The sequence below is a fragment of the Brassica napus genome, chromosome C5, assembly GCF_020379485.1.
Source record: "Brassica napus cultivar Da-Ae chromosome C5, Da-Ae, whole genome shotgun sequence".
NCBI classification, from domain to species: domain Eukaryota; kingdom Viridiplantae; phylum Streptophyta; class Magnoliopsida; order Brassicales; family Brassicaceae; genus Brassica; species Brassica napus.
Genome location: NC_063448.1, coordinates 50,865,652 through 50,888,653, shown reverse-complemented (window position 1 = coordinate 50,888,653; position 23,002 = coordinate 50,865,652). Strand labels below are relative to the sequence as shown.

The 23,002-nt window shown below is 34.6% G+C and overlaps 2 protein-coding genes across 6 annotated transcripts; one reads left to right on the top strand and one right to left on the bottom strand.

Moving 5' to 3' along the window:
* Positions 1–3,046: 3,046 nt before the first annotated feature.
* Positions 3,047–4,719, bottom strand: LOC125587894. 5 transcript variants are annotated; one of them, XR_007324308.1, is made up of 6 exons: positions 4,147–4,469; positions 3,828–4,058; positions 3,662–3,739; positions 3,537–3,598; positions 3,338–3,470; positions 3,047–3,225 (listed from the first exon to the last, which is right to left on the bottom strand). XR_007324308.1 is itself a non-coding variant. In XM_048759217.1 (5 exons), exons 1-4 carry the CDS (start codon positions 4,320–4,322, stop codon positions 3,539–3,541), a joined length of 360 nt encoding a protein of 119 aa, XP_048615174.1. In that variant the 5' UTR covers positions 4,323–4,719; the 3' UTR covers positions 3,047–3,470; positions 3,537–3,538. The 5 variants fall into 5 exon arrangements, 2 of the variants coding, with proteins under 2 accessions (XP_048615174.1, XP_048615173.1); XR_007324309.1 differs by having other exon boundaries at positions 3,047–3,470; positions 3,716–3,739; positions 4,147–4,473; XR_007324307.1 differs by having other exon boundaries at positions 3,047–3,470; positions 4,147–4,464.
* Positions 4,720–17,757: 13,038 nt separating this feature from the next.
* On the top strand, positions 17,758–19,904 carry LOC106389856 (aspartic proteinase NANA, chloroplast-like). The gene is made up of 2 exons (XM_013830201.3): positions 17,758–18,339; positions 18,977–19,904. Exons 1-2 carry the CDS (start codon positions 17,834–17,836, stop codon positions 19,797–19,799), a joined length of 1,329 nt encoding a protein of 442 aa, XP_013685655.2. The 5' UTR covers positions 17,758–17,833; the 3' UTR covers positions 19,800–19,904.
* Positions 19,905–23,002: the final 3,098 nt, after the last annotated feature.

Genomic DNA, 23,002 nt, shown 5'->3' with positions numbered 1-23,002 from the left:
TTTGGTTCGGATTTCGGGTTCCGGATTTTATGCCCAGGCCTAAAAAGAAGCATGAGTTCCGTTTAAGAAGTTGCGGGAAAAGAAACTGACCGGAGAATTTAGAAACATGTTGTCGTATTTGGGTTTACCCGTTTTAATTGATGAAGTTGACATGTCTATCAATCCTTTATGGGCTTATTTAGTAAAGCCCATTTTAGGTTTTAATCAACAGAAGCCCATAACGAATTTTAGGTCGGTTCTAACATTGCTGGCGAATTTTTAAGCTATGTGAATACTTTGTTTTTGTTTTTCAACTTATCAAGTCAAATAGAAAGATAAAGATTATACCATTATGTAAGCAAAATTGCACTAACATTTAAAAAAACACTTGAAAATCTAGTTGACATATGAAACTGATCAAGTGGACCGTTGTCCAAGTTAGATGATGAGTAGAAGGAATATAAATATGAATTGTGTGTTGTGATTTGTGAATATTGGTCAAAGAGATAAACACACTCACAACCAACAAATATAAGATAGATGATCGTTGACGTTTAAGCTATTGGCTACAATACTTTCTCATTATGATATTCTTTTATTGTTAAAATAAAACTCTTGTTAATCTTATCACTGAATTGAAATAAATAATCTTTTCTGATAGACACGTAATTGCACTAACGTTTAAAAATAATCAAATAAATTTGAAAATTTAATGAAACATGCAGTGGGACAAAGAAAACTGATCAAGTTTAGTGGACTAATTTCTAAAATAGATGATGATTTGAAGGAATAGAAATAAGTTGTGTCTGTGAATAGCAGCATACAAACAAAAAGATAAATACAAAAAAAGTCCCTAATAAGATATATGATCCGGAAAATAAGCAAATGGCGGGGAATGGATGATGTCATGATACCACTACACACCTCCTCTTTCCTTGTACCATACGTTTGTATAAATATGTGGCATTCTAAGTTCTAATAATCAAGTACTTGTTATCTTTCTTTTTTCTTGTAACTGAAGTACTTGTTATCTTTATGTCATACGAATGCTAGAACATGACGTTTCTTTCTTAGAGTTTTATAGAATTAAGCTGGTTTTGTAAACAAGCCACAAAAAAAAAAAAAAATTAGTAATATATGTTGACGCGGTGACAATTGACTGTTTCCACAATAACTCGCAACGTGGAATTAAGAGCTGGTCATAGGTGCGAGCAACGATGTTATGGGTAGACCGTTCCGCGATTTGTGGACCAAATTAGTATTGGATCTAAAAACACAAAGCATGCATGCATGAATGAAGGGTCATACTAGATTAGGTTTTCGTTCGATACAAATCGCATCAAAACCGTTTCGCCCATTGCACATCTTTAGGTGTGGGTCGTTCTAGATGGGATCGAAACTATAAGCTCGAGTGACAAACGAAGTGATCAGATATCCATTTGTTTATACTCTTCGCTCATTTTCACGTTTATCATATCAAAAACCTCCATAAATGGTAATTAATGACTACTGAACAAACAAGTATCGCCATGTGGCTACTTGCTTGTAATTATTAAGGTAAGTCGTTTTTTTCAAAATACTTGCGGCGGAGAATCAACACTGGCCAGCTTCCCTGGCTTTATCATTAGCTTCTCAATGCATTTGGTCGTCTCAAGTAATAGTATTAAAATCAGTTTGCTAGATTTTCTTTTGATATATATATAGACTACCTTTGTGTTAAAAAAAGTCATATAGACGTCCGTTTCGTAACAGTACCCTAAGAGCATGATTAACCCGGACTGTCGAGTTATTATGTCACAAAGGCCGGAGAGAACCTCTCTGCCCATTAATTTATCAACGCTGTCGAGTTATTATTATGACACAAATGATCAGGTCCGTCCCCTGCCATAAGGCAAGTAAAACATATGCTTTAGGCCATAATATATAGAAGAAAAATTAAGGCCACATATCACCAAATATTAACTACTTAACTAGGTCAAATGATTAACAAGTTTAAATTGAGTTAGGATACCATAGTTCGATCCTCTTTTTGTCCAATATAATTTTTATTTTAACCATTTGATTACTTTTTACACTTTTGTACTGGTTTGGTGTTAGTGTATTACTATATATTGTTGGTATTTATATAATAGGCCACACAAATTTTTTTGTGCTTTAGGCCACCCCAAATTATGGGACGACACTGCAAATGATATATAAAAGAAGAAGAATTGAGTTGAATGGTGTCGCCATACAGTACTCTAAGAGCATGATTAATCCGGGTTCTTAATTTAGGATTCTTAACTCATGATTTGACATTTTGTTTTTACACTTTTCGGCTAACATACGGTTCTTATATCTCTTATTTAAGTGACGGTTCTTAGCTTTTCTTAGTTAAAAGCTAAGAAACAGTTCTTAGCTTCACTCTAAGAGTTCGGGTTAATCATGGTCTAAATGCACTAAGAGCATGATTAATAGAGGGTTATTAGGGTGGGATTCTTAGCGGAATATAAGAAACCGTCACTTAACTTTTAACTAAAAAATCTAAGAATATGCTCTTAAATATTTAAGCTTCTTAGTTTTTTAATTAAAAGTTAAGAGACGGTTTCTTATATTCCGCTAAGAACTTCATCCTAAGAGCATGATTATTGGAGGATTCTTAGGGTGAGGTTCTTAGTGGAATATAAGAACCTGTTTCTTAACTTTTAACTAAAAAAGCTAAGAACTGGTTCTTAAATAAGAGTTTTAAGAGACGGTTCTTAACTTTTTTAGTTAAAAGTTAAGAGACGGATTCTTATATTCCGCTAGGAACCCCACTCTAAGAACCCCCCAATAATCATGCTCTAAGAGCATCATTATCCCAAATACCCAATTAGAGTCTCTTATTTATTGTTTAATATTTTTAAGCAATAAATATGTGTTAAAAGACTCCGTTAAGAGACCCGATCATTTATGTCCTCCATTGCAAGTCCCTTATTTAAAAGTTCTTAAAAAAATTAAAATGAATTAGAGGAAGGTGAACATTGCCACAAAAAAAAAAAAAAACATTGCCAAAAAGCTAGAGTCTTTGCTTATGACAACTCAAACATCAACCAAATGACTAGTATAGAGATGAAACCAAATCATGGTGGAACTTGGAAGGTTTATGACAAGTCTGAGTTGCTCCAAAGAAGCTTTTGATGAGATAAACAAAAAAATTGCAATGCCAATGAACTTCCAGGAACAACTAGTATATTCTTTGCTTTGTTCATCCCAAACTACTGAAGCCTTGCATGTTACAAGCCAGCCGAAAAACAAATAACAAAATATATTGCAACTTAGATACTAATATTACAGAAGCAAAAGAACTCAGAAATAGTTTGTGGTGTTCTAGAGTTACCAAGCTTTGCGGAGTTGTTTCCCATCCAAGACAATGATTCAACTCCTTTCACAAACGCTCCTTCGAAGTTCACTGTAGGAAGAGGATCATCGAACGCTGCTAGTAGCGCCCATATGGAGCTAAGATCAAAATTCTAAACAAAAAAAATAGGATTGTATCAGAAGAAGTCACATGGTGTTTATTAGAAGATATTGTCTACCTTCATCTGTTTAGCAACGAGGGGCAAGCCTGATGCAGACAGCAAACGGTTCGCACATTTACCTGAACACAAGGTGGAACCATTTTGAGCTACAGAGAGAGAGAGGAATCAATACAGTTTCTTACCATTGTGAGCAATGATAATGACATCAAACTGACCACGAGATGTTCCGTTCTTACCATTGTGAGCAATGACAATCGACTCTGCAACAGAACCAACAAGTATTTAGTTAGTTCACCTCACAAAAAAAAAACAACAAAAAGACTCTTTTTCTTTTGTTGCAACAACAACCTCTAATAGCAATGAATCAGCGAGAGATCGCATGCCGTGAACAGCAATGTATCTTGGAGGCCATGAAGGAGGAAACTGCGAGAAATTGCCTCCAACTTCAAGCTCTCCCACAACACCTTTCCACTCTCGAACAAGTCCTTTCTCTAACCATCCATCGACGTACTGGATAAGACGAGAATCATCTGCAATGAAGAACTGAGCAGCGTGATCGAACACCAGTCCTTTCAATATCTGCAGCAATAAGATTACAAACAAACATACAATTAAAAAAACTACCCTTTTGAGAGTGAAAAGATACAAATTAAGGATTGGTAAGAACCTCGTAAGCAATGGCGATTTTGACTAAGAAAGAAGAATCAATAATCGCATGATCTCTTTATATCTGATGCGTTTGCATCTTGAGATTAAAATCAAAATCTGAATTGGAAAAAAAGATGGGAAAAGATGAACCCTAATCAATGCCCAGCACCACCGCTCCGTTGCCGGCGGCACCATCTCTCTCTCTCGCTGCGAATCGGGAGAAATTGAAGAAGAGCGAAGTCGGGGAAGAAGAGATCAGAGTCGCAAACGATGGGACACGTGTTCATAAGATCCGTCTCTTGTAGTCCCCAAATAAGAGAAGTGTTTTCATATATAAACTAATTTTCTTTTATTTTAATTCCTAAATAACATAATAACTCCACTATAAAAGATGCTCTAAGATTCCCTGTTAATCATGCTCTAAGGTACATACAAAATATATCGAACATACTGCTATTTGAATTAAAGTGCAATTATATTCGTAATAAAATAGGGGCTATGTAGGCCATTATAAGCAGCCTATATCGTGAATTAAGATATTGAAAGCAGCAGTGTTTGTGTTCAAAACAGAAAAAAAAAGCTGCAGTGCACGGCCGTGCATGAAGTCCTTAGGGTTGTTTTTTATTTGGTAAAAAGTCCTCAGGGTTTTTATAAATTATTTTTCTTGTCGTCACATTAAGATTGTTGCAATTTTATATATTTTGGGAAAATTCCTTAAATATACACGGATTAATTTTCATTTGCTAATAAAATACACAAACTATTTTGGATTTCCGTTTAATACACAAACTAATTTTCGTTGCCTCTTAAATACACAAACTTTTGAAATTCGCAGATTTTATACATCGTTTTAGACGGCGTTAACTATATTTAACGAAAATGATGACGTTAGTGTTTAATTAGCACGTGTTTAAATTTAAAAACAATTTCTTAAAAATACACAAACTATTTTTCATTTGCTAAATAAAATACACAAACTATTTTTGGATCTCCGTTTAATACATAAACTAATTTTTGTTTTCCATTAAATCTACAAACTTTTGAAATTTTCAGATTTTACACATCGATTTAGACGATGTCAACTATGTTTAACAGAAGTGAAAACGATGTTTTAATTAAACAAGTGGTCTAACTATGAAAAGCACGCTCACTCTCGGCCAATTAAAATTAATTTGAGTTAATTTCAATTCGAGTTTGACACTCTAATATGTTCCAACCTCTTTTATTCTTCAAACTATGTTCTTCTTCTTCTTCTTCTTCTTTACTTAGATTTCCCTTTATATCGATTCGAAGTGGAGTCGATTTCCATGTCGTGAAAAAGGACAAAGAAAAATACGTAATTTTAAACGAGTTTCTGATTTTGGAATTAGTTTAGTGTTATGCATTTCTAATTCTTGTTTTTCGCTTTGCTAGTAGTGATAATGATTCAAAGTTAATTTACACTATGATAAATAAGTTTAGTGTTATGAATTAGGTTCTACATATGTTCTTTATACTATGATCAAAAAATTTGAAATTTAATCAAAAAAAATATTTACACTATGGAAGCGTAATGGAGAAGAAATCTAACAATATAATCTATAGGAGGATTTTTAAGGAACTTTTTCTTTACAGTTTAACTACATGCTCAATTAAACACTAACATTATCTTCACTTCTGCTAAACATAGTTGACATCGTCTAAATCAATATGTAAAATCTAAAAAAATTAAAAGTTTGTATATTTAATAAAAAACAAAATTAGTTTGTGTATTAAACGGGAATCCAAAATAGTTCGTGTATTTTATTAGCAAATGAAAAATATTTTGTGTATTTTTAAGAAATTTTATTTTCACAATTTAAACATGTGTTAATTAAACACTAACGCCGTCATCACTTCTGTTAAATAAAGTTAACGCCGTCTAAAATGATGTGTAAAATCAGCGAATTGCAAAATTTTGTGTATTTAATAGACAAAAAAAAATAGTTCGTGTATTAAACGGGAATCCAAAATAGTTCGTGTACTTTATTAGAAAATAAAAATTAGATGTATTTTTAAGAAATTTTCTAGGTGCATGCAAACTAGCAGTTTGAATTAATCTCGCTTCTCCCACTTGTTTTTTGGGTTTGAATGCAGTGCAATATAAATGTAGTACAAATGCAGGAAAAAATAATATGCAGATTGATCTGTACTTTATCTCGGGTCACCATTAAAAGTGCAGAAGAAATTATTATATTAAAAAATAATATGCAGATTGACAAAAAACTGATCTGCATGTAGGAATGTCAAACAGGTTGATCCGTCCCATCTCGTCTCGTACCGCAGCGGGTTCGTCTTCGAGCAGGTCATGACGAGTCAGGTCCGCGCGGGCTGTGGTCCTCAAAATGCTGACCAAACCCGTACCGCAAAACATGTAGGTCTTTGCCGATCGGTCCGCGGGACATATAGTTACAAACGGACATATGGCTCCTGAACGCTTCAAGACATGATTCAGGACGCTTTATCAGTTTCATGACGCATCAGTAAGTGAGTTTAGTCGAAGATTGAACTGGATAAGGCAATACACTTGTTAGTTGAAGATTTTAATTGGATCAAAACACTAGTTTATTTACTTTTGTTAGATTCTAAACATTTTAAAAATAAATAATACTTTAGTTTCTGAATCCAAATATTATAACTCATAAGTTCATAACAAATGCTTTAGTTTTCTGAATCCAAAATTAAATAAAACCAATACCAAATCAAAGATGCTAATCCCAAAAATAAATAAAAAAAAAACACCAATCACACTTCTTGTTCTTCATCTTTATCACCAACAAGCGACAAAAAGATGGAGATTTATCTTCTTCACCATCAACTTCATCTTCTGCGAATAAGAATAATAGAAGTCAGTTAAAGATATATTGAAACCTAAAACTCCAAAATGTATAATAATGTGAACAAATACATATAGGCAAAACTACGAAGAACCCATTGCGGGAACTATATCTTCTTCTTCGGTGGAAAGTGAGTTTTCAAATTTCTTATGATGACTCGAAGACTCGAAGAAGCTTCACCGGTGCAGATCGAAGGCGCTTGGGAGACCGAAAGCATCATCGATCCTGAAACCACCGTCACCAGAGCTACATAACGTCGAATCACCTTCTCTCTCTCTCTCTCTCTCTCTCTCTAAGAATTAGGTGAAAGAAGAAATGAGGACTTGGGGTTGCGGGTCTTCAAAATCCCGCAGGTTAACCTGTAGTCCATCCCGCTTTCGTTACGTCCCGCTTTCGACCCGTCCCGCTTTGAACCTGTCCCGCTTTTGACCCGTCCCGCGAGGCCCGCAATTTTGCGGGCTTACCACATGGAGGTCCAATCCCGTCCCGCAGCAAGCTTTTACAGGTCAGGCCCGCGGTCCAGATCCTTGATTGACATCCCTATCTGCATGTAATAGGGAAAAGTGGGCTGGTCGAATACAGGAGCCCAATGAAAGGTTTTCTTTGATTTTTTTTTAAACAACTACATTTTCTCCTTTACTTATCAATATTTCATATTACTTTATTTCTTTCCTTCACAAATTACAATTCCTCTTTAAGTGAAAGTCTTTTTCTTTATAACAAATTTAAGATGAATTTTCTTATGCAAATATTTAAAATGATATATTTATATATATATATTAAATATTATTAAATTTGATAAACACTTGTATATATATAATTTACATATTCAAAAATAAGGGTGGGCATAAATCGGATATCTGAGTTTTTAGAAATATTCGTTATATGATCCGTTTCTTCAAAATAATCAATTATTTGTTCGGATTTGATCTGTACCCATCATGATATTCTATGTCCCGGATATCCTATTAGATCCGTAAAAATAAATAAAAATTGGAAAATAAATAAAAATTTTAAAATAATATAAAATAATAATATTTTATTATAAAATAAAAATTTATTTACTTTTTAAAATTCTAATGAATAATTAACCATTTAGTAAATAAAATACAGTAAAACTTATATAAAATATAATATTTATATAACTTATATATAATTCCTTAAATATATGTATATATATGCATATAACGGATCGGACAACATATCCGTTCTTAAAAATATTAATATTTGTGATTTACTTTGTTTCTTACGGATATCTTTACTTTTTGGTTTGAATCAAAATGTATAATGAATCGAATCAAAATTTACACATATTTTGTCCAGCCCTGTTCAAAAATTATATAATTTTTCTGTAGAATGATTTTATGCACACTATTTTTCTAATATTAAAAAAAAACAAAATCAGAGTACATCCAATAAAAAAATTTAAAATCAAGGTACATTGTTATTTGTTTTTAAATAAATTATGAAAACTTTAATTTATTAGAAATAAGTTAAAATTAATATTCAGTAATACACAATAAAAATTAACATGTTCTGTACAAGTAGATAATCATTTGTATTTTTATTTTAGATATTTAGCTTACACAATTATTTTTAACATTTAGTCAAATATGCTAATTCGTAAATTAGTTTAACCAGTTAGAACTGCATTTGTTCTGCATGATCTGCGTGATCTGCATTTGTTCTGCTTGATCTGCATTTTATGTTTGATATGCATATTTTTGATTTGCATACCATTTGAAGCCTTTGTCATTCGTTACATATTTTCCGAAGCAGTTAGGATATTCTACTACCTATGTAGCTCTGTTGCTTTCACAATCACAATCTCAATTTATAAGTTCGGTGATACCATTGATTAATGAATATCATAAGAAACAAGTTTCAGTGTTGGTTTAATAAACGCATGCATATACGACATATACGAAGTCACAAATATCAAATAGCATATAAACTGAGACAATAGATTGTAGTACTGTGGCTTGGATTGGAGTTCAACGCATCACAGTGTACACGCATCTCTCTGGATTTGGATAATCCAACTTATGTTTTGTGTCTATCTTCTAATTATGCAGTTTTTGTTAGTATTAAATTTGAACCTATGAATATGATAAAATCTATATGAATTCTTGAGGAATCCAAGGATTCAACAGCCAACCTGTGACAATAAGACAGCTGCAAATCTTCCTCTTTCCCTTGTGACAGAGAGAAGAAATCCGCAAGTCAAATTAGCACAAATGATTTGTTCTCTTAAAATCTAATCTATTAAAACTGAATTACACTTGATACTTGACCCTAATTTTTCCTAAATAATTACCACTAATGCCATTGACATTTAATCTACACCTATTATTTAGGAACAATATGTGTACCATGTTAATTAGCCTAACATAGCATTTAGTTATTAAAGACAACGTTGATTGAAAGCAGATATTCTCATTTATAGTATTTATTTTTGAAAGTGAATCTTTGTTTAACACGTAACAAGCTATCTCACGTATATACCAAAATAATCGATATTTTGACTATTTCACATTATGAAACCATCTATATCACTTTTTTCATTTATATCACTTACGTAGACCTGTTTATAGTTAAAGTGGTTTAATCCGGTTTAATTTAATATTTATCAATTTTGTTCTAATATCAAACCAATTTTATATATGCAAAATGTATATCATACATAGTATACATTATAACTTTGTAAGACTTTTTGAATTCGGTCTACAACAGTTTTATAGTTTGTGAGTCTTCTTTGTGGAAATAAGTTATTATATGTTAGGAGATTAAATTAGGTAAACAAATATCAAGGATTGGTTTGATACCAGATTGCAAAAAATACACACACAATTTATAGACATTTGTGTGGTTATAAAGATATTATTAATATATGTTATTTAATTAGTTTGAGTCTTAAATTCTGGCTAGATTTTACTGTTGGTTTTTTATAAAAGATAGATATATACGGTTTTGGTAACAACGATTTGGATATTATGTTATTATTTCTCATCAAAAAATTCGGTATTAATTACATTCCATATTTAAGTATGTGCTACTAACAGTTAGAATATTTATAGGATATCTGGAATATTATTTATAAAATTAGTTACCATCCATATAGGGAAAATTTTAATAGTTGAGTATTTGAATAAAATGTGTACATCATTTTATTTAATACCTAAATCTCATCTAAACAAAATAAAAAAACTATTTTATATTTTCTATCTATCTTAATAAAACATAAGTACATTTTTATTCGACATAAAATATTTTATTTTGAAAAGATATTTATTAATATGCATAAATATAATAATTGTTGTTTTTATATATAAAAATGGTTACTGTAATTAAATATTTTTAATTGATGAATATGTTATATAAAATATTATTTTATCGGTTTTACATCCAACCGCAATATGAGAAACCAAAAAAAATATAGACAATTAAAAACCATCGATCTGTCATAAATATTATATATTACAAATTGAATAAACATCCATACAGACGCATGTTTGTGCAACCATTACATATTTATGTTGTAAAAAAATTAATACATCTATTTAAAACAAACACCCGTGCGGGTGCACGGGTCAAGCTCTAGTAATCTATTAAAACATGAATACATTTTGTACTTAACCCTGAGTTTTTCTGAATAATTACCATGGAATGCCATTGAGTGAATATTTTCATTTTTTTTAATCAACTAAAATCAGAATAAAACCAAACCGTTAAGTACAAACTTATTGCACACATTAATTTCGTGGAGGCTAATAACTATATCGCAGATGATACAATTAGCGTTACCCCCTCTATATTTTTTTTTGTGATTAACGTCTATTGTAACACTAGATATTATAAACGTTATTTTGATATATTTAGGAAAATATCATGAAAATAAAACGACAGCATGGGAAAGGTGGATAAAATATTGAGAATGAGATACCAATGTTTTTATGGGTAAAAACTAAATATCAATTCACAGTAATATTAACATTACTGATGAACACTGCCTTGATCAGCAAGGAAATCTACATGTTCCAAGTGATTGTGCTTTCAAGCTCTATTTTTAATAGGGTTTTTGATTGTCTTGATAAAAACCCAGCTACCACCTTTATGGGTTCTTTAGAACCACAAATCACAAACACACAAAAAATCCAAGAATCAAAACGAAATGCAAGCTAGGTATGTGTTTTTTTAATGTCAAAATACTGAAAATGGTTTTTTCAACTTTATGAAGAAACTTTTCATTAATATGGTATGTTAATTTAATCAAATTATTACTAGGTGAGGATTTGATATCAAATCAATCTTTCAACACTCCAGAACAGAGGAATTGTCTCACAGCCTTAATCATGTAAGTTCATTCTAATCTTAAATGTTATTATTTTAAATAATCAGATACCATAAGCAAAACCCACAGGTATGTACCTAATATCTTTGGTTTTATTTCCATATCAACAGCTCGTGATTTTAACAGTTTTTGAGTATATTCGACTCAAAACAAAAACTCAAAGAGACCAAGAAAGAATCCACCTATTATTCTAAATGATATAACGACCATACAGAATTTGTAGCAACTTCCAATGAAGCAAACATTAGCAACACATTAAATGATCTAACCGAGGATCAAGCCAGTGAAGATGCTGGAGTAGAACTGAATGCTTACAATATGGATTATATATGGAGGTTGTATTTTTTACGGTTTGCGAGATCTTTAGTTTTCGAACATCCTGAGAGGTTACTAATATTGTTATCATTGTAAGAATAAAACAACACTAGAGTTCGACTGTACTTCTCTGGACAATTCAGATTCTGAAACTGAGCAAGATGACTTTGCTGTTTCAGTTGTACCAGAAACAGATCCTTATCAACCTGAAGAATTATTCAATATCTTGAAAGGTATTCGAAAGCAAGCTGTCAAGTCCAAATCTACTAATAAAAGCTTTACCAAAAGAAAATGGTAAGCCTCTATTTAAAGTGAACATCAAACCAAATACTTCCTACGTGAAGACTGATCTATTTTAATACTGTAATGTTTTAACATTCATATTCATCAAATTATTTCGAATCTAACCTGCTTCATCTTTACTCTTATAGGTGTTCAATTTCAATATTAGGACATGAGTACAATATAAAATTAACAATGAAACAAAAAAACAAAATAATTAATAATTTATCCGTGTATTATTAATCATTTATCCGTGTTAAAAATACATTCAATATGAAACAACAGTCTAAAAATAGTATTACATAAAAATTAAAACAATAGTTAATTACAGTAATAATCCAACACTAATCTAGCAATATTTATCTATAACAAACACAATTAGATAATAAGCAAGAATTACAAACATACATCCGCGCGGACGCACAGATCAAGCTCTAGTTATGTATTAAGTATCTAAAATTCTAACTTTAGTTATGAATAATCTCCATATATCTAATTGGACTATATGGAGATTATTCATAACTAAAGTTAGAATATTGATTATCTAATATTCTAACTAAAGTTAGATTATTCAAAGTTAATTACATTTAGTGTTGATTTTTATTTTTGGTAAACATTTTAAAATATGGTAATAACTCATACATTATCATTAAAATAAATATATTCAAATATGTCATTGCAAATTTTGAAATATTATTTAGTTTTATTTTTTATAATTATATATTTTTATTACTAAAATTTTCAAAATTTTCTAGAATTTTTTTAAAATTATAAATTTTTAATCGTAATATCGAGTTTCTTTTAAAGTCTAGAGCTTAATACATAATCTAGTTAGATTATTCATAATCCCCATAACTTTAGTTATTAAGTATCTAATATTCTAACTTTAGTTATGTATTAACTTTAGTTATGTATTATGTAATATTCTAACTAAATTATGTATTAAGCTCTAGACTTTAAAAGAAACTAACAATATTACGATTAAAATTTATAATTTAAAAAAATTGTAGAAAATTTTGAAAATTTTTATAATAAAAATATATAATTATAAAAAATAAAACTAAATAATATTTCGAAATTTGCAATGCCATATTTGAATATATTTATTTTAATGATAATGTATGAGTTACTACCATATTTTAAAATGTTTACCAAAAATAAAAATCAACACTAAATGTAATGTATGAGTTATTACTATATTCTAAAAGATTTACAGAAAAATATAAATCAATATTAAATGTAATTGTCCATATCATATTTTACTTACGGACAATTTTTCAACCAATCAACAAGCTCCTTCAACTTCTTTTTGTCAATTGGTGCAAAAGAATTATAGACTGGATAAAGCTTTTTGTTTGGAATGATCACTTTGGCCGTGCTGTTTGCCGTATAAGGAGATTGCTGTGAGGCAGCAAGTTTCCTTGTTCGATCACTCTTTGCACGGCAAAGTGCCAAAGCAGCATCCATCTTTTCCAGATATCTAGCATCCTCCTTCTGTAAATTCGAAAGAGTGGATTGATTTTTGTCCAACAGAAGAAGGCTCGGTTTTGGAGCTTTATCTTTCGAGGAACTAGCATCTGCGGGCACATCTGGACCTTTATCCTCCGACAAGCTCTTCCTTCCCGCGTTCGTCCCATTAACACTTTCACTCTGCAATATACAAGATGAGTTTATACAATAATAACCAAAGATCCATTTCAAACAATAATAACCAACGACTTTGTCCAAAGATCCATTTCATACACTATAAACAAAGCACACATGTTCTGACATACAAGAAACAAAGCAAATGCAACTTTTCAATTCTTATTCTTAAGACTTTGTCTAGTCAATCTCTTGTTGGGAGAGGATTTGTTACTAACCCCGGGTTCGAGCGTCGGTTTAGGTGGAGGGGTAGTGTTTTGAGCTGATGTCCCTTTCCGTTTTGTGGTGATACCAACCTTCTTCTCCACAGCTTCCACCCTTTCCGACAAATACTTGATCTCCTTAAGGCACGTCTCAAACCCTTCCCTCATGGCATCAACTATGTCCTTGAACATGGTTTTAATATCCTATTTGGTTAACCCACCAACATTCGTATGAACCTCTTCACTAGCCTCTGCAACTGCCTCTTCACTAGCCACTGAAACTGCCTCTTCACTAGCCTTTTTACGAGCTTTCTTCCGAGGTCTTGGACTGTCTTCCTTCACTACCTTTTTGTTCGCTGGACTCACAACCGCCGGCTTTGTATTGACCCAAGTACCGGTGACTTCCCAGCAATCCATGGTCCACTTCCACGGTTTCTTCACAAACATGAGTTTAATTATGTTCTCCGCAGGTGTGTCCTCAACATCAAACTTCCATTTTGGAAACATTTCACCAATGTCCTTCTGAACAAAGTTGATCACCCTAGCCTGCAGTAAATAGAAGATATGAACTTAGATATTTGACGGATTAAGAAAGATGGAAAGAAAAGTCTTCGCAGACGACTTATAATTAAGTCATTTGGAAAGTCTTCCAGCTGGACGACTTAGTAGACGACTTATAATTAAGTCGTCTGGAAAGTCTTCTAGCTAGAAGACTTAGTAGAAGTCTTATAATTAAGTAGTCTGGATAGTCTTCCCATACGACTTAATTTAAGTCTTCTACTAAGTCATCCAGCTAGAAGACTTTCCAGACGACTTAATTATAAGTCTTCTACTAAGTCGTCCAGTTGGAAGACTTATGAGACGACTTAATTATAAATTTTATGTGAAGTCATCCAGATTGAAGTAAATACCTGACTGAGGATAGCCTCTTTAAATTGTATGCGTCCTTTGCGACCCTTGTAAGCCAGTATCGGTGGAGACGGATTGTTTGGGAGAGGATTACCATAATTAGCACTCAATTCCGGCAGAGCTGTGTACACCCAGATCTGGAGAGCTTGCACAAACCCATTAATAGTGTAACAACCCTAAATATCTCTGCCCTTCACAGAGTCCATCAGCACCTTAAACGCGACTCTCCCCCATGGATAATTCTCAAACCATTATAGCTCCATCACTAGCCTTGCCAGACTAATCTGTGTAGGGGTTGAATACTTTCTCCCTTCAATGTATCCAGTGAAGATGGCAAGGTACGCGAGCCGCTTGCGATCATCCCGAGACCACCCTTCGCATCTTTCAAATGCTGCTATTATCTCCTGAGTATATGGCCCAGCTTCGACATGAACTCCCAACATCTCCCAGAAAGAAGTCAACTCCTTTGTAACAACATAGTGAGGTCTCTCAAGGTCCACGATGTACTCGCAGTTTACACCAGTGAGGTTTTCAAACTCTAATAGTGAAAACCTCACAGGTTCTGGACCAACGAGACTCCGCAGCTCATACTTCTTCTTTATGTCCAGCTGGAAACCGAGCATTTAGTGAACCAGCCTTGAAGCCCAATCAAATCCAGCTCTTAAAACTTGATGAAAACTCCCAACTTCGACTCCTTCAGCTCTTCATATTCGTCATCATGAAGAGCTTTCTTTAAAGCAGTATGCAACGTCCAACAAATATGATACGAAATGCTATGCACTGCGGGGGTCTCTTCCATTAATGCATGTATCCTACGGGGGAGTTCTGGTATATCCTTTTTTTTTCCTGCAAAACAATCAAAGACAACCATCTCAAAACAATCAAAGACTTATAATTAAGTCAACCATCTCAAAACAGTCAAAGACTTATAATTAAGTCGTCTTGCAAGTTTTCCAGTTGAAAGACTTATAATTAAGTCATCTATAAGTCTTCCAAGACTTCTAGTAGAACATTTTAAAGCCGACCTGAAAATTCGAAGAAGATATAGTCGTCTTCGACATAGCGGTTATATATCTGCAAAAATAGACGTGAAAAAAAACGAGTGTATAAATTGATAGAGACAACGTTTTATGTTCATCTTTTCCTCAATCAATCACTCGACAGTAAGAGATATAACTTACCGGCGGCGGAGGTCAACAAGACGCCTCTGAGAGAATGCGCGCTAGGGTTTCCTCTCAGATCTTATATAGAGGAAGCGGCTGTGAGACGGTGGTGATAATGGCGGAGAGATAACCGGCGGTGAGAACGATGGATTAGAGAGAATCGACGGAAATCGCCTTCGAAATCGTCTTTGAGAGAAACGGCGTTAGAGTTTTCTGAATTTCGCGAAACAGTGAATAAAAAAAAACACCTTATATATGTCCGGTAAATAATCCGGTTAGGTTTAAAAGTATATTGAAAAATTAAAGATTCGGTCTGGTTTGGACGACTTACTAGTCGTCTGTTGAATATTGTACATCAGAGTCTCATACCCTAAATTTAACCCCTAAACTAAATTGACTAAATTAACTAGCTAACCACGTTATAAAGCCGTAGTTATACTTAAATAGTGTTTACTATACACAAAAATAAACACTTAGGTAAATTTTAAAGTTTTCAAAAAAAACATTTATGCATTCCAAAATCTAACCCTAAGAACACATATAATACTACAACATATGTTGGCAAAACCTAAACCAAAATATATCATGACTCACCACTTTCACTCATCTATGTTGAAAATAATTAACTTTTGTTATATCTTAATTTATATCTTTTAAAACATATGTTAATTACATGATTTCAATTTTTCACTTATCAAAATATTTTTTACAAAAATTTTAAATTATTTCTAAGTAGAACTAGTCCAGACGACTTTCCAGTAAGTCGGGGGTTAGAAACGTAAAAAAAATTCGGTTTTTTTGTTTGTTCACAAGGAGCTGGTTGTAATTTCAATAGCCTTTTAGGTTGCTTTTGCATTGATTCAAGTTTGAATTTACTTTTGCATTTGAAATTAAGTTGTGAGTTATATTTGGCAATTTTTTCCATATTTCTTTCGTGAAAATGATGGTAAAGAGAACATGTGACGCTTCTTAAATAATATCTAAGGGATTTTTTGCTTTCAAGCCTCAAATAACATATAGTAAGCCCATATATATATGGACTTTCACAAAATCCAATCACCGATCGAGTTAGCAAGTTACATAGAGAGAATATTTCAAAAGTTGCGAGGTTAAGTATCTTTGAATGACACACTTAAATATAAATTGTTTGCTTTTCTGTTAATAGAATGGTCAATGAATTGAATGTTTCCTAATATTTTAGTGTCATCTAAAGATATTCGACAAATTTAAGTATTCTAAAAAAGGAAATTAAGATTTACAATATCATAAATGAAAATTTGGTCTTAACGTTCAGTGCAATATTTAGTTGCGTTCTTACCTTAATTTCCCAAAGAAATATTGACTTGCTAGTAAGAATTGATAAGATTGTCATTAAACCCTAAATCAAGGAGTCAAAAATGAATATTTTTGAATTAATAGCTTTAAAATACAAAAGGAATTGTAGGACTGAAAAATCTAAAATACATAGAAAAGATGGTTTTGACTTTTGATCTGTAAGCCTCAAATGTTTTATTTTTAGTTTATGGAAGATGTTTGCAGCCTTTAAAAAAGTTTATGAATTTTAGATAATAGCAAAAATATGTTTAAATATAATAATTATAAATACTATATTTACTCTCGATGGAAAAAATAGGAGTACTGTTTTTAATAAGAAACCCAAATAACATGGTCTTTTTAAAAAAAAATTCGAAAAGCTAGCTATAAAAATTAGTCTCCCTAATTTTCAGGCAAATAACATCTACAAAATCATGATAAATATGGTGATTTCCGAAACTAAATCTAATTAGAAGTGTATATTTCCTAAACTAAAACAATTCTAAAAACTACAGAATATTTTAAGGTTTTAGATAATGATGATTTGAAAAAGAAGAGAGAAAAAGACGTGTTGGTCAATGTATATAAATACTCTGTTCTAGTCTTTTAGAAACGGACAACCCAAAAAGGAGCAAAACAAACAAAAAAAAAACAGAACAAGAGGACGAAAATGAAGACAATGAAAATGCTCTTGTGTCTCATCACGATGCTCCTAATAGCCTCCGCATATTCCAACACGGTGATGCGTCTCGACATGACGCACCGTGACACACTCTCCCCGATACATACACCTTTCCATCGCATTGAAGACATTATCGGCGAGGACAAGAAGCGTCACAGCCTCATTTCTCAGAAAATAAAAGCAACCAAAAGTGGAGCGAGAATGTCTCTGGGATCAGGTTTCGACTTCGGAGCCGCGCAGTATTTCTCGGAGATTATGGTCGGAACGCCGGCGAAGAAGTTCAGGGTGGTGGTGGACACAGGGAGCGAGCTGACGTGGGTGAATTGTAGGTTCCAAGGGAAAGGAAAGGGGAACCGTGAAGTCTTTAGAGCAGAGGAGTCGTCGAGTTTTAAAACAGTTGGATGCATGACAAACACTTGTAAGGTTGATTTGATGAACCTCTTCTCCCTCGCCATTTGCCCTACCCCTCAATCTCCATGCTCTTATGATTACAGGTACATGTCACATAAAGAATCTCTCTTTCATTTGTGGTGATTGCATTCTTGATCCATAGTCAAAATGTGATTAGGTAGAGTTTATTTAGGGATAAAGATTAGCTCAGTTCAAAAAAAAAAAAAACAATCTGATTAGCTTATTTGTAATGACTTATATACCAAAGAGGTATTGTGTGCGTTTCATTTGGTGGTGGTGATTACAATATAGATCCGTAGTCAAAATGTGATTATGTAGATTCTAAACAGGAGATGATTAGTATAACAATATGATTAAATATGTAGTTATATGCCAAAGAGGAAATGATGGTGATGGTCATGAACGAGAGAAGAAGAGGGACCTCTCTCTATTGTTAACATATCCTTCTCTCTGTTTTTCTCCAACTATCTAGAGAATTTGAAGGAGACATATTTAGACGCGAGTGCATGTAAGGGATAAATGTGACATTAAATGTGTCATGCTACTATTCATTAGAATAGATCAATGTCACTTATTGTGACTTGTGAGTTAGGTAGGTTTGCCTTTTGAGTAATAGATAAAACTCTAGCCTCTCTTATTGTAATTAATAGAACCTAATGCAAATATTTCATGTTTTATGCATTCTTACTAATACTAATTAATTTGGATCGTGTGTAACAGATACGCAGATGGGTCAACAGCACAAGGTGTATTCGCTACGGATACATTCACACTTGGCCTCACCAACGGCAGCGCTACTAGTATCCCTGGCCTACTCATTGGCTGCAGCAGCTCCACAAAAGGTGACAGCCTCCGTGTAGCGGACGGTGTTCTTGGCCTAGCCTTTAGCGATCAGTCCTTCACTTCAAAAGCCACTAACATCTTCGGAGCCAAATTCTCATACTGCCTCGTTGACCATACCTCCAACAAAAACATCTCCAACTATCTCACCTTCGGTTCTACCCCCACGTCTACCCTCAAAGCCCCCGCAAGACGAACCGCTCGGCTTGAACTCAATCTCCTCCCTCCCTTCTACGCCGTCAGCATCATCGGAATCTCCATCGGAGATACCATGCTCAACATCCCTCCCCATGTGTGGGAGGTAAGAAAAGGTGGTGGGACCATCTTGGACTCAGGAAGCAGCCTCACGTTCTTGGCTGATGTAGCGTACAAGGCGGTTGTGTCGGGGCTAGAGCGTCACCTTGTCGGCGTGAAAAGAGTCAAACCAGAAGGACTACCAATGGAGTATTGTTTTGATACCAGCAAGTTCGACGATAGCAAGCTGCCGCAGCTGTCGTTTCATTTCAAGGGCGGTGCTCGTTTCGCGCCTTATCGTAAAAGCTACCTGATAGCTACTGCTTCTCCAGGAATCAGGTGTTTAGGGTTTGTGCCGGCCGGAGCTCCGGCTACTAATGTCATCGGGAATATAATGCAGCAGAAACATTTGTGGGAGTTTGATCTTGCGGCCTCGACCTTGTCTTTCTCTCCTTCTACCTGCCTTTAGATATATTTATCTTGGCGTTTTATTACTTGACAATATTAAAAAATTGTTATTGAAAGATCAAATAATGTTCACAAAACTGGTTAAGGCATCTTCACTTTAAGATCATTTTCGTTCTTGATAATTCGTGGGATTATGAGAGCTTCTAAGTGTTTTAACCGTGATGAAGCACACGAACAAAGTAAAAAAGGAGTGAAGTAACCGTAAGTATTTGAGAGAGAAGAGAAATTTGCGAATTTAAGAGAATGAGAGGATTTGTGAGATTGAGAGAATGAAAGAAATGTTTGTATTGAATTGTGTGTTTTAATGGTGTATTTAAAGGAAACAAAAGCAATAAACACTCAATGGTGGAAGAATAAATAACTAGTAGTGGACTAGCCACTGCTCCCCATTTGGTGAGTGATATGGTCACTCCTCCCACTTCCTCCACTAACTAGTAGTGGACTAGCCACTCCTCCCCATTTGGTAAGTGATATGGCCACTTCTCCTACTTCCTCCACTACTTCCCTTTGTTTAATTCTTCATGTCAACACTCCCCTTCAAGCTTGACAGTAGTGAATGTCAAGCTTGGAAAGCCATGAATTATTCCCTCATAAAAACCTTTTCTTGGAAAAACCACTTGGGATAAAAAACCAAGCAAAGGAAAAAGAGTAGAATACTCCACGGTGAGGAGATCATTGACATGGAAGGTTTATGAGTCCAAGTCTTGGAAGAATGGACTCACAAACTTTGCTACTGACCGCCTTGGTGAAGATGTCAGCCAGCTGATCCGCACTTCTTGTATAACATGGGAGAATCACTTGCTGCTCCACTGCTTGTCTGACCTTGTGGCAGTCTACTTCTATGTGCTTTGTCCTTTCATGAAAGACTGAGTTGGATGCAATGTGTATTGCGGCTTGGTTGTCACAGTGCATGGTCATGGGAGAGGTGATCTCAATTCCCAAGTCGCCTAAAAGCCCCTTTATCCAGATAAGCTCACTGGTTAGCTTCCTCATTGATCTGTACTCTGCTTCTGCGCTTGAACAAGATACTACTTTCTGTTTCTTGCTCTTCCAAGTGACAAGATTCCCTCCAATGAATGTACAATAACCGGTGGTTGACCTTCTGTCTACTCTATCTCCAGCCCAATCTGCATCACAGTATCCTATCACCTCAGTGTTTTTGTTGCAAGCCATCCATACACCTTGTCCTGGTGCTTCTCTTAAGTATCTTAGAATCCTCTCCACCATGTTCCAGTGATGAACCTTGGGAGTTTGCATGTGCTGGCTCACTTGATTAACTGCGAAACACACATTTGGCCGAGTGATGGTTAGATAGATCAGCTTCCTAACCATCTGTCTATACTGCTTGACATCTTCAAATGGAGTGTCTTCATACTCCCCCTCTCGCAATACCTTGTAACCTTCTTCAAGTGGTGTCTTGGCATGTCTTCCTCCAAGATCTCCTGCCTCCTTTAATATGTCCAGGGTATACTTTCTTTGGGACATGAATAATCCTTCCTTTGATCTGCACATCTCAATGCCAAGGAAGTACTTCAGTTCTCCCAGGTCTTTGATGTCAAATGCGGCCTTGAGAAATGTCTTGGTTAAACTGATCCCCTCCTTGTCACTACCCGTGATGATGATGTCATCCACATAGACTAGAATTACTATAATTCCTTGCTTGCTGGTGAGAGTGAAGAGTGTGTGATCCGCTTGAGACTTCACAAATCCCCTTCCATTCAATGTAGTGCTTAGCTTGTGGTACCAAGCTCTTGGTGATTGCTTCAAGCCATAGATTGCCTTTCTGAGTCTAAGGACATTCCCTGGTTTCACCATTTCTTCCATCCCCGGAGGTGGTTTCATATACACTTCATCTTCTAGTTCTCCTTGCAGGAAAGCATTCTTCACATCCATTTGCCAAAGGTCCCATTCTAGGTTCACTGCTAATGAGAGTAGAATCCGGATTGTATGAAGCTTGGCCACTGGTGCAAAGGTGTCTAGATAGTCCTCTCCATACACTTGTGTGTATCCTCTTGCCACCAGTCTGGTCTTCTTTCTTTCTGGCTTCCCATTTGCAAGATACTTAATGGTATGTATGAGTCTGCTGGTCACGGCTTTCTTCCCTTTTGGAAGTTCTGTCTCATACCAGGTGTTGTTCTTCTCCATGGCCCTCATTTCATCATCCACCGATTTCCTCCATTCATCATCTTCGATAGCTTCTGCATATGTTCTTGGTATCCATTCCAGGTCCAATGAACTCATAAAGACTTGATGTTCTTCTGGATAGTGAGCTAGGGAGCATAATCCACTTTCTGGATGTGCCACAGCTTGAGCATTGTAGTAAACAAAATCATTTTTAACCCAATCTGAGGCTGGTCTTCTGATCCTTGTACTTCTCCTTAGTACTTGTGTCTGCTCAGGTTCATTACTGCTGCTTGGTTCTCCTTCTTGAGCTTCAGTGTCTGGTTGTCCCATCTCATCTTGATCATGAGATAATACTGGGTTTTCTTCAGGTTGAGCTTGCGCCAGTTGATCTTCATTCCCCCCTTCATGGTCAGGATGAGAGTCTTCAGTGTTATGAACCATGGTCTCTTTATAAGGAGTAGTGTCCCGGCCTTTCTCTGGTTCCTTTTCTAGGTTAATGCCGAGTCTTTCCATAAGAATCTTCAGGTTGTTAGCTCTGTCCGAGGCAGAATGAGATAGATCTTTGAGTTCCTCCCAACTCTTCTCATCATAATAGGCCTTGGATTCCATGAACTTAACATCTCTGGATACTAGGACTCTCCTTGTCTCTGGTACATAGCATTTGTACCCCTTTTGGTGCGTAGAGTATCCAATGAACATTGCCTTTGTGCTCTTTGCCTCCAGTTTGTTTCTTAGTTCTCCTGGAATCAAAACAAAGCACACACACCCAAACACACGCAAATGATCAATTGATGGTCTAGATTTGTTTAGTACCTCATATGGGGTGGCATCAAAGAGGACTCTTGTAGGTGTGCGGTTGATTAGGTAGGTGGCTGTGACTACTGCATCCCCCCAAAACCGCTTGGGTACATTTGTATGGAACATCATACTCCTTGCCACTTCCATCAAGTGTCTATTCTTTCTTTCAGCCACACCATTTTGTTGGGGTGTGTAAGGACAGCTGGTTTGTTGAATGATTCCATGTGAGGCTAGATGTTGTTTGAAGGCTGTGCTAGTATATTCACCACCATTATCTGATCT

What these genes read in the sequence shown, in the direction of transcription:
- LOC125587894 (XM_048759216.1), bottom strand. Translation starts at nt 4,322, where the DNA reads ATGGTGCCGCCGGCAACGGAGCGGTGGTGCTGGGCATTGATTAGG. An exon ending in GGTGCTGGGCATTGATTAGG is followed by an intron (nt 4,059 to 4,277) that starts GTTCATCTTTTC and finishes TTATTGCTGCAG; the next exon opens with ATATTGAAAGGACTGGTGTT. An exon ending in CTGATTCATTGCTATTAGAG is followed by an intron (nt 3,740 to 3,827) that starts GTTGTTGTTGCA and finishes GTTCTGTTGCAG; the next exon opens with AGTCGATTGTCATTGCTCAC.
- LOC106389856 (XM_013830201.3), top strand. Translation starts at nt 17,834, where the DNA reads ATGAAGACAATGAAAATGCTCTTGTGTCTCATCACGATGCTCCTAATA. An exon ending in CCATGCTCTTATGATTACAG is followed by an intron (nt 18,340 to 18,976) that starts GTACATGTCACA and finishes CGTGTGTAACAG; the next exon opens with ATACGCAGATGGGTCAACAG.